The following is a 12,816-nucleotide window of genomic DNA, read 5'->3' on the forward strand; positions in this document are numbered from 1 at the left end:
CGCCTATCAAAACTTGGATGTCTGTATAACCACTGCTCCTTCATTGAGTAACATAGGCTGCTGTCAATGTTTTTCTAATGACACGCCAAATGCAGATTGCAAATGCAGTGCATTTGCCTGTACCAGATGTCATGGTACCCTGCATCGGATGACGGATGGAAAAATAGGGTTTTCCTCCGCCTGCAGAATCGGAGGATTGCGGAAAGGGGTAAGATTGGGTGTCAGCGGATCATCCGATGACACCCGCAATCTCATAGGGGCCAATGTATGTCCCTTTTTCATCCGTACATGGATGGATGAAAAAGCGGACATACGGTCCGCCTGTGTGAAAGAGCCCTAACTGTATGTGTGTTCATTTACATTCTAAACCATGCATGACACCTTATTTCATATATGGTGCCATACAGTACAGTATAGGTCAGCATTACACCATACAGCACAGAAAGGAACCCCATTTGATGATATGCAGCAAATCTTTCATGTGTATCAGTTATTCTGTACAAGTTACACTTAGTATTAGATTAGAGTTCATCTATAGCAGTGGTCTTCAAACTGTAGCCCAGGGACCAGATGCGGCCCTTAATGCACTAATACGAGACACTATTCTGCCAACTGACATCAACAATGTTGCACCATTTCTCCTACTGACACCGACAATGGGGCATTATTCCTTCCAATGATACCAACAATGGGGCAGTGTTCCTTCCCCGAATACCGAATGTGAAAATGTTTACTCCCACTGGTGCCAGGGAAATGACCATTCCTGCTGGTCACAGTCCAGCCCCTCTAAAGCCTGAAGTACAAAAAACTGTCCCTTTGTATAGAAAGATTGCAGACCCCTTGATCTATAGCATCATATGCTAAGCTAAATCATTAATATGTTCATATATTGTGCACACCTCTCTTCTATGTAAAACTTTAGCACCACCATATGAAAAACTGTGTAAGGATAACACATCACAACTGCAACCTTTGAAATATGTTAAGTGCAGAATGCCAACAACTGTGCAATAAATGTATGAATAAGAGCTGTAATTAAGGCTGCGCTACTCCTTATCTAGACTGCGACAAATATCATTTATAAGGCAGTAACTATCTGTTATGTTTAGATGGAAAGACAGAAGTGTCAAAGAAACCCTGCAGATACACACTTAAATATTTATATTAATATTCAATTAGTTAGCATGAGATTATTCTGAGGCGTCTGACACTGCTTTTTTTTTAAACCACTGTCTTATACCAATGGATAGCTTTGGAGGATAACAAGCTGCAAATGAGAGAAACACGAGAACCATCTGAAGTCGTCAACTGGTAGGCTCCACATACATGAGTGTCAAGTAGTCTGGTACATCCATCTTGACAACTTTGCACCGCAGAGCTGCACTATGGCTAGCTGTCAACATTAGACAGGTATAATGCATGACGAGATCTTCATGCCTGTGTACATGGAAACTTGTACAGTGAACCTATTAAACAACCAAAGCTTGGTCATGGGAAGATTTCTCACATGGATTTATTTCAAATACACTCTGTGTGCATATAAGGCTGGTCATAGGCTACAGGAAAGCAGTTATCATTGGTTAAAGTTTGCCTGGAATTCCACTTTAACATCTCCTAAAAATCATCCCGACATGTTTCGGTCGCCATTTTCTTATATATTGACTATGATGACTGATCATTTTTGTACTCAAATTAACTACTTTATTGTTACCTGAAATCCTAATAAAAAAAATGCTCCCTTCCCCTCCTAACACCTATTCTGATTAACCTGATCTGTATACTTACCTATTTTCAGCCTGCTTCAGTCCAGTCTCATGCTCTCCCCTGTGTCAGCCAGTGCCTGCTACAGGGGAAAGGAGAGAGCGCTTGACAGCAGCTAGTAATGCCTGGGAGCGGAGACAAAACTCATAGGCCCCTAGGACCATCCATTGTCGGTGATCCCTGCTCAACCCCGAAAGCAGCAGCTGATTGACACAGGGGAGTCGGATCACGTGACCGGCCCAGGGCAGGGTAAAAAAAAAAAAAGTATACAGGTCTTTCTTATACAGATAAGTCAAAATAGGTGTTGGCATTATTAAAAGTAGATTTTGACTGAAATTCTTTCAGGGGGAGGGGGGTGCAGATACCTGTCTGAGACGGGTATTTGCGCCACTTCCGGGTTCTGACTCCCGCGGGAGTCCAACCTCGCGTGACGTCACCCCCCCCCCCCCCACTGTCTTCTAGGAAACACTGTTCCCAGAAGAGAGCGGGGACCAGTGACAGCATGCCGCGATCCTCGCGCATGCGCAGTAGGGAATCGGGCAGTGAAGCCGCAAGGCTTCACTGCCCGATTCCCTCAACGAGGATGGCGACGGAAGCAGCCGTGGACCGAGCGATTGCTCAGCCTCGTCTGCTGACATCGCGGGCGCGCTGGACAGGTAAGTTAATTAATGAGACCCTGCTACCAAACCATTCATTTCAGCATTTTTTCTACACCCCAGTTCCTATGTTTTAGCATCCTATACATGAAAACATAGGAACTGAGGTGCAGAAAAATGGCAGCAGGTGCTCTGGACTAATGAGTCAAAATTTGAAAAGTTTGGCTGTAGCAGGAGGCAGTTTGTTCCCAAAGACCTGGAGAGCGGTACAATAATGGAGTGTCTGCAGGCAACAGTGAAGCATGGTGGAAGTTCCTTGCAAGTCTTGGGCTGCATTCTGGAGATTTGGTCAGGATCAATGGTGTCCTCAATGCTGATAAATATAAGCAGATACTTATCTATCATGCCATACCATCAGAGGGGTGTGTGATTGGTCCCAAATTTATTCTGAAGCAGGACAATGACCCTAAACATACAGCCAATGTCATTAAGAACTATAGCATAAAGAACAAGGAGTCCTGAAAGTAATAGTTTGGCCCCCACAGAGCCCTGATCTCAGCTCTGGGATTACATGAAGAGACAGAAGAATTTCAGGCAGCCTACATCCACAGAAGATCTGTGATTAGTTCTCCAAGATTGGAACAACCTACCTGACAAGTTCCTTCAAAAACTGTATACAAGTGTATCTAGAGGAGTTGACGCTGTTTTCGAGACAAAGGCTGGTCACACCAAATATGTATTTGATTTTCTCTTCTATTTATTTTCCATTTTGTTAACTGATAAAAATAACTATTAGCACTTCTATTTCTGAACGCATTAATAATTTACAGCATTTTTTCACACCTGCATAAGACTTTTGCACAGTACTGTAAATTACTTTTGTACCATTCACTAGTCGAGGGGCAAATGTTGGTCGTCAAGTACACCTTCAATAGACTTGGAAGCAGCACATCCAGCATAGGCCAGTTGTTTTCTTTTTATATATATTTTCACACCTACTGGTTCAATCACAGAACACTTACACCCATTCTAACTGAAGGGAACTAAACATTGATGACATGTGCCTGGGGTAGACAGGGTTGAAGGGAAGGGAAGGAAAGGCAGGGAGGGCAGTTAAGAAGGACATTTTCCATACCTCCCACAGTGAGCACTCGAAGCCGATCCAGGAATGCTGGTAGGTCTGTGTAGGGTGGGAGTAGGGGACGCAGCACAACAGGGTTAAGGTTAAAAAGGAAGAAGGGCGCAGCATAGGGAAAACAGAGAGGAATCTTTAAATATTAAATTTGAACAGCAAAAACAGGGGGTCATACAAGCTGCAAACCATCTCTGCAACATAATCTGGAGGGAAGAAAAAGCACTCAAGCACATAATAGCTTCTTGCAAGCAGCCACATGATCCCTCCTGCAATATGCACACTGCATTGAAATCACCTCTGAAACGCATAGTTCTGCAGTACACTATGTGTTTGGATTTCTACCTCACAGGCTCATGAAAAAACAAACAAAAAATGAGCACTCACACAACACATATTGATATAGAGGCAGAGCAGAAGGAAACAAATTGGACACAAGCACACTATAAGAAAAAAATACTTCCACATTAGAATGTCCAAACTAAAGTGCTAAAAACACATCCAAGTGTATGACGATTTTCAAACTGTAATGCCCCATACAGACGGTCGTTTTTTGTGATGAAAAAAAAATGACGTTTGAAGTGATGAAAAAAAACGACATTTTTGAAACTTCATTTTCAAAAACGATGTAGCATACACACCATCATTTTGAAAAATGATGAACAAAGTGACGGCACTCTAAAGGGGAAGTTCTATTCGCCTTGAGGCTGCTTTTAGCTGGTTACTTGTTAGTAAAAGATGATTCGTGCTTTTTTGTCTGTTAAAGCGTGATGAATGTGCTTACTCCATTATGAATGGTAGTTTTACCTCCCGTCTCAAAACTTGCTTCTGGGCATGTGCGGGTTCAAAAACGTCGTTTTGCCCACACACTATCATTTTCATTGACACAAAAAATGACATTTTGAAAAACGACACAAAAAATTCGAGCATGTTCGAATTTTTTTTTGGTCGTTTTTCTGAAGACATTAAACGACATTTTCCCCACACACTATCATTTTAAATGACGTTTTCAAAAACGTCATTTTTTTTCATCACAAAAAACGACCGTCTGTATGGGGCATAAGGGATATCACATAGGCAATCCTGTCATTTATCCCAGCAATAGGAATGCTAAAGAGTGCTCACCTGCTCCTACGACGGTGCATTTTTAATGGCTGAAACACTGCAGAATTCTGTTTGCGATCATGGAAACTAAAACAGAGCGTCAACCTCCCCCGCCTGGTCAGAGAGACAGCGGCACTATAGCTTCAGATGAGCACACTTAGGGCCCCAATGCACATTTGTGCTGTGCTGAAAAGCACCACTGAAGACCAGGCTGCTGTGAATGGGCCTTAGCAATCCTGATGAGATATTCTAAGGTCCATTCCACATTTCACTTCCCTAAAACTCCTGTGCATTTTTTCCCCAAAATGTGCATTTTATAATGTTTTGCATTATTAAATTGTGCTTTTAGAAAGTCCTGATTACTGCAGTATCCGACAAGCTAATTTTCCATTAGGATGAACAGTACTACAGGTAAAAAACACTATATATGGGATTTATATACAGGTGGACACTTAAATGGTGGTTGTAAAGGTTGATCTTTTATTTTCTAAATTGGTTCCTTTAAGCTAGTGCATTGTTGGTTCACTAACCTTTTCCTTCCATTTCCCTTCTAAATGTTTTTTTTCTTTGTTTGAATTTCTCATTTCCTGTTTCTCCTCAGTAAGCTTTCCACCAAGCTTTATCCCAAAAGAAGACATAGCAGTCGTGGTGGGAACAATTATCAATTCCAGACTCGACTACGCAAATGCCCTCTATCTCAGACTCCCTAAATACCAAATCACTCGTCTGCAAGTCGTTCAAAATACGGCCGCTCGACTTGTGACTGGGAAAAAACCATGGGAATCAATCTCACCTTCACTGAGATCCCTTCATTGGTTGCCAGTAAAAGACAGAATTACTTTCAAGGCACTCTGTCTAACGCATAAGTGCGTTCAAGGAAATGCCCCCCAATATCTATGCGAAAAACTAAAAGCTCACAACCCCAATCGCGTTCTGCGATCCACAAACCAAAATCTACTCCAGATACCCAACGCCAGATACAAGTCCAAAGGAGAACGAAGATTTGCAGTCCAAGGACCCAGACTATGGAACGCTCTTCCAACCAGCATCCGATTGGAGGTGAACTACTTGGCCTTCAGAAGAAAAATCAAAACTCATCTCTAAGCGCCCAGAGGCGATTCAGTTCGCATGTGTTGCACTATATAAGTTTCTCACTCACTATCATCCGAGCGGTGGAAAGTAATTTAGAACAGCTTACTGAACACATTACTGAGGAGGAACAGGAAGTGAGAAATTCAGACGTAGAATAAAAACATTTAGAAGGGAAATTGAAGGAAAAGGTAAGTGAACCAACAATGCACTAGCTTACAGGAACCTATTTAGAAAATAAAAAACAAGAACTCCACCCAGCGGATGCCGAAGTATTGCATCTAAGATCCGAAGGCGTACGAAGCCATGCGCCTGTCGGATCTAACCCAGATGCCGTCGTATCTTGGTTTGAGGATTCAAACCAAAGATACGACGCGGGAAATTTGATACGACGCAGGAAATTTGAAAGTACGCCGGCGTATCAGTAGATGCGCCAGCGTACTTCCTTTGTGGATCTGCCCCTTTGTCTTTAACAACCTTGTTTTGGTATGCATTTACAGGCTTTTGAAGTACCTACAGTGTCCAATGATGTTCAGAATGGACACTGGATGAGTCCATGTTCTTTCACAGAGGCAAAGACAGAATCCTTCACAACTTCACAAACCTTGTACATTAGCCTTTTCAAAGCACAAGGGAACTAGGCCAGTAATAAATATTATGCAGTGTAGTGATAAACCTAACGATATCAAGTTTGTAAATTACTGTTTAAAAGGCACTTCTGCCCAAGTTTACATTTTTAAAAGTTGTGTAGCCCACAAAACTGGGAATTTCTTGACTTTTGCCAAGATTACACAGATTTGCTATTTACCATAAAAACCATATCCTCTCCCAACAGGGTTGTGGCAGCATGCCAACCTTGTCATTTAAAGTATACCTATCTGCATTTTATATATATATAAAAAAAAAAATTTAATAGTCCCCTAGCAGCTGTAATACTCACCTCCTATATAGTACTGTCCCCTACAGTGATTTGTCAAACAGGTAAATAATGCAACCAGCCAAAACTAACCTAACTGAATATTGGTATAGAAGCTGCATAGCATTAGTTTGATAAAGCTCACCATCTTGTCTAGCAAGCCCTTTTTTTTTTTTTAAACACAAAAGTTAACCAAGTCATTTGAAGCAGATGATGTATAATGTACAATAAACCCAGTATGGGACATTCTTAAAATGCTGTGAAAAAGTATCTCCAGCTTTTAGTGAAGTTTAATGAGTTTGTTTGGACCAAGCGTGTCCAAATTAATTATTCCCTTCACTTAGGGCTGGTTTGAACCATAAAGGTGCGTCCAAGCGAGTGTTTTTTGCACGTTTAGGATACCATACCGCATGGTACTGCCTTACCATGCCTTAGGGGCCGGGAACACCTGCACGTTTCCCAGATGCGTGACAGTCCAAATAACAATTAATGGCACTCATGTGCGTTGGCAGAGGGCAGTGTGTTCTTGTGTTGTTTGAAAAAATGTACCATTTTGCACACGTTGCCATACAGTGAATCGTGTGAACAAACTGTATGTAACCTCAGTCACATAGAGACTACAGGCTGTCTTTCAACAGTGGGATTTTCCTAATACAAAGCTTCCTCTGATTGGCTGAGTCAGAGATCAAGACACCATCTGCCTGTCCCAGTCAATCAGAGGAAGCTTTGTATTAATTTACTGAATACAAGACTTCCTGTGAAAGGTTGAACACAGCTCAGCCCAACTCAGTTTCTGGAATGCATTGAATCAGCGATCAAAAGATCGTCATGCAGGACTCCTGCGTACTGTCAATGTAATCTGTCTGCCCCGTACATCGTACATGACAGGAAGAACCAATGAACTCCACAGAGCTCTCAACAGCTCCACGATAGTTCATTGAGAACTACAAGCCGACGGCCGCAAAGGATGTCAGTACTTGTAGTTCATTTGTTCACAGAACTCTGGAAGCCACTTTTCAAAAAGTGACCGTTGATACAGGGAACTTCTCCCAGTACTGCGGTCACACAGAGGCAGCAGAGCATCGAGCGGCTGCAGGAACATTTTACATGCTCCACCCTAAAAACAGATGGGACATGTAACATGTTCCTGAAGGTGAACTTATCCTTTAAGCCAGTTGTAAAACTATGGTCATAAATACTGTAGAACACAGGGCTCCCTAATAAAGAAGAAATGGACTGAGCCAGGTATAGGGGATTATGGGAAAACTACTATGTGCAGCAGAAAACCCGCAATCTTGCACATCTTCATCTTCTTTGCAGGAAGCCCTCTACTGTGCAGGTTTATTTTAGAGACCATGTCGTCTTATATCTCTGAAGGAATTTTGTCATAAAGGGACCCACAGCTGATGAACACCCGAACAGTAACTGTACTCAATTGGATGCCATCACTGTTCGGTCAGCATATCTCTACCCGGCTCCTTTGACAAGTCAACTAAAAAATCGACTTTGTTGAGCCTGGTTGTGGCCACAGACTCGGTCAGCCTAATTGGAAGCCCCGCCCAAATAATCCAAACATATTAATATCAGTTCAGAGTGCACTGACTTTATTTGTTTCAAAAATGACGAAAGATGTGAGCGTAAAATATATAACTTTGCCCATAAAAAGCAAGATCTTTTTTTTATTATTAAAAGGTTCACACAGAACAGGTAATCAGCAACCCCAATTGCTACACCTTCTTTGACCGTAGATTCCGTCTATTCATAAACATACAGAACAAGTGAACAGAGATCCATTTCCTTTTTTTTTTTAGCGGACAACTTATCGCTGTTTCATGCCTAGCCGTACAAGAATCTTTTTTGCTACACAGACAAAACAATAACCATAGACCAGAGTGTGCTGCTTTTGTATCAGCATTACCGAATTACAGTGTATGAAAGAAATAGGCTATAAGGCAGGGGTAGGCAACCTGGGGACCTCCAGCTGTTGTGGAACTACATTTCCCAAGAGGCATTGCAAGGGCTAGTAGTTACAATCACTCCCAGAGGCATGATGGGACTTGTAGTTCTGCAACAGTCAGAGGGCCCCAGGTTGCCTACCTCTGCTATAAGGGAACGTGTTGGTATCTCACTATGCTGGTTAGTCAAGCTTTGGTTTTAAAATTGTCAGTAAAAAAATAAAATAATAATATGCGGTTACCAAAAAAAATGTTTTACAAATGTATCTCCTAGGGACCCCATAAAACACGAGAGCCCATCTGGGGTAACTACCCTCAAATTGTATACTTATGATTTCTGCTAGGTAGTTACACTGTGAATGATATATAGGAGAATATTTTATAATAAATATTCCCAGAGTGATAGAAAACAAAAGGCTGCCAACTTGCTGGGTTTTGTTCTGCATTCCTCTGAAAAATATTGCCAGATTATAGACGGAGACAAACTACCCCCTCACTTCTTACCTTGCCAACTAGAGCTTTCCAGTTGTCTGAAGTAATCATACACCCATAACGGGATACAGATAGTATGGCTGAAATCGCACCACATTCGGACTTAACTCCCAAAAAAAACTTTTTTTTGGTCCGCACCAGAATCGGAGCCGAAATGGGGGAGGTGTCATTAACAAAGTATTGATACTCCCCAGCAGTTCGCATATGGCAGTGTGAACTGCCGTGTGAGTCGGGTGCGATGTGGGAACCCACAGTGGATTCCAGGGCTATGGAGTCGGTAGATAAATGTTTCGACTCCTAAATATTCCGACAATCTAAATTTAGTAGGAGTCGGAGTTGGTGCATTGTTTGCTTACTCCGACTCTGACTCCAGGTACCCAAAATTTCCTCCGACTCCATGTACCCAAAATTTCCCCTGACTCCACAGCCCTGGTGGATTCGCAGGGTTTCCACATCGGACTAGTGTGAGCCTAAGATTTACTGCACAAAACAAGATTTTTGCCCCCACCTAAAAACTACTGATTGTGGCCTCCAGAACTGGAGTCGTGCAGCCTTGCAACAAACAAGTTACCTGGTCAAAAGAAATCCCATCTACAATCGATTTTACATGATTATACCGGTAGAATAAATCAAATCTTTATAGATGTGTGCAACTACAACTGAAAATCTGGGATTTCTAAAAGGTACAAATCAAACGTAAACATTGAATGTGCTCTTACCAAATCCTGCAAACTTCGGAAGGTAAAATCACAGATTATTCAAACTTGAGACAGATCAATACAAACAAATTGGTCCTCATGCCCACACACCACATGCTCCACTCCCAAAGCAGACAATCAAGCACCCGGTCTGTTTCCAGCACACACCCTCAACATGCCCATTATTCGGTTAGTGGTGGTTACTCAGTGCACTAGTCTAAGTTAGCAGTTTTGGCGTGAGAGCAGTGTGAGCTTTGCAGTCTAGTAACCGCTACTGTCCAATCTACACATATAGCCCAACTAACAGCTTTCCATTTCTAAAAAGGCAGGAAATATACTGGGTGAACAGATGCCCAAACTCCACTCTTCCTGACCTATATGACCCTGTAAGCAGGCCAGAAAAATGATTACCTATATCTTGTTCAATCACAGATTTCTGTACAGACTCCTAAAGCATTGCCATGTCAAAAGTAATGCTAAAATTTGTAGGATAATGCAGGAGTTAAAGATATGTATATACAAAGCGTTCTTCAAAATGTTTCTGCGCTTTTTTTACTTTATTAAATATAAAAAAAGGTAGGAAACTTTTTGAAGACCATATATACAGTGTTCATATTTTGATGGTTGCCACATAATATATAAATAAAAGGAGAGGAGGAAGTAACCCACCCTATTGTTTAATATTTTATACGGTATATATATATATATATATATATATATATATATTTAATATTATATATCAATCAAACAATAGGATGGGTAACTTCCTCCTCTCCTTTTATATATATATAATTGTGTGGCAACCATCAAAATATGAACAATTCCAGCTTACACAGGAAACCCCAACAGCCTGTACAGGTTAAAGTGAAATAACAGGCTTTATTTATGTAATTGTTTTCTAAAAATCAAATGATAAAAAATAAAAAAAAGCAAACTCGCATCCTGCTCAAGCACATACGACCTGTACACAAATTATTTATGTATATAGCAGTGTACAGCACATTTGAGATCTTGGCTACTAAAGTTGCAAAGTAAATAATAAGAAAAAAAAAACATGTATAAAAATCATTCAAAAACCTGATAAAAAAAGATGTCATATCATGAGGCCACCTTACATATTGTATTTTATCTGAAAAATGTCTATTCATCAAAAATCTGAAGAAGAATTATCAAAATCATTTGTTTCATATCTGCCCAATGGATGGGTGACACATTTATATATCCCAGTTCTAGAGATTTTCGAATATAGAAATTTATGTCAAGTTTGAAAAGATGTCTTCACTGACTGAAAATATCACTGGAATGGAATAAAAGCCCTGAAAAACTATGACAAAATAATTTAATGTTTCATAAACTAATAGTTGATAAGTCAAAGTAGTTACCTCCATAAATGTTAGGTATGTACTAAACATAGCACACCTACCTAAATGGACTGGTGTAATATAGTTATAGACGTGTCCATGCAGACCAGTGTGTACATTTTGGTGATTAACCCCTTCATGACAGAGGGCAAATAAATCCAAATGCCTGAACACAATTTTGCAACCCGATGAGAAATTCCTTAATCAAAGCAGTCCGTGTTAATGGGTTAATCACTCCCGCAGTGCTATTGTGTTCTGCCGGCGGGGAGACTCCCCTGCCGGCAGAATACAAGGATTGAAAAAATTTAAATGGGAGATGCCCAGAAGTGACTTCACTGGCTCCACTCTGATTTCTACACGCTTTACCCAAAGCTTTTTACATGTGAGTGCAACTACTTATTATAATTAAAAGTGTTTTTTTTTTTTATGACACATACTGCGCTATGAATGGATTTGCTTATGTTTGAGTACTGCTTGTGACCCTGAGGAGGTTGACAAAGCACGAAGCCGACAGCCTGAACCGCATGATGGATGATTAACACCTTTATCTGCCTTTACCGATCGTTATGGTCGTTTCTGAAAATGAATGAGCATTGCACCTGGATCGGATAGACTGGAAGCACATTTGGCTATTTACTTTATCAATTTAAATGTAGACTATATTTTAAGCACTGATTCTCACTGGAGATACATGGGGGCTTATTTACTAAAGGCAAATCCACTTTGCACTACAAGTGCACATGGAAGTGCAGTTCCTGTAGATCTGAGGGAGACGCGCAAGGAAAATAAAAAAACAGCATTTTTGCTTGTACATGATTGGGTGATAAAATCAGCAGAGCTTCCCCTCATTTCAGATCTTTCCCTCAGGTCTAAAGCGACTGCACTTCCACGTGCACTTGCAGCGCAATGTGGATTTGCCTTAAGTAAATCGACCCAACTGTGTTTTTTTTTTATGTTTAATAGCACGACTCTGACCGGTAGTATCTTTATTAATTAATTTATATACAATTACTGTATATTGCCTACATATGATATAATAAGGTAGCTGTAGGTGTGTGTATATATATATCCCTATTTTAGCACGTACAAGTCAAAAACACTTGGTACACTGCACTGCACTGCAGCCAAAGTGCAGCGGGTCAGTCTGAAGCCACCCTAACTTACCACCAAAATAAATTCTCCTGCTCCTGGTGATTGCAGTGATACCACGTTTGTATGTTATTTGCACCTGTAGTAGGGCCCAGAAAATAAAGTGCACATTTTGCCTTTTTCAGCCTACCTAAAACACACTGCCACTAATTTAAAAAGATACTTAAAAAAAAAAATCCTAAAATATAGTGACCCTGACCCCCACTCTAACTCTGATCTAACTATTTATTCTTTATCTTTTCAATAAATGTATTTATTTTTACACACTTTTGTTAGTTTACATTTTTCTCCCCTAGCAAGAAAGAAAGGGCTCTTTCACACGGGCGGACCGGACCGTATGTCCGCTTTTTCATCCATCCGTGTACGGATGAAAAAAGGGACATACATTGGTCCCTATGAGATTGCGGGTGTCAGAGGATGAACATCCTCTGACACCCGATCTCATCTGGATCCGCAATCCTCCAATTCTGCAGACAGAGGAAAACCCTATTTTTCCATCCATCTGCGAATCGGATCGGATGAACACAGACAGACGGTCCGTGTTCATCTGATGCCCCCATAGG

The 12,816-nt window shown here is 40.9% G+C and overlaps 1 protein-coding gene across 3 annotated transcripts in view; it reads right to left on the reverse strand.

Annotated features, from left to right (window-relative positions):
• OGDH (oxoglutarate dehydrogenase) overlaps window positions 1–12,816 on the reverse strand; it is a 94,460-nt gene that overhangs the window by 38,943 nt on the left and 42,701 nt on the right. The window contains exon 5 of one of the 3 annotated variants that reach the window (XM_040346035.1): window positions 3,493–3,537. The exons of the other annotated variants lie outside the window; for them this stretch is intronic. Within the exon in view, the coding sequence (XP_040201969.1) occupies window positions 3,493–3,537 (45 nt within the window). The remainder of the gene's footprint in view (window positions 1–3,492; window positions 3,538–12,816) is intronic. 3 annotated transcript variants of the gene reach the window in all.

Source organism: Rana temporaria, chromosome 3 (genome assembly GCF_905171775.1).
Source record: "Rana temporaria chromosome 3, aRanTem1.1, whole genome shotgun sequence".
Taxonomy (NCBI): domain Eukaryota; kingdom Metazoa; phylum Chordata; class Amphibia; order Anura; family Ranidae; genus Rana; species Rana temporaria.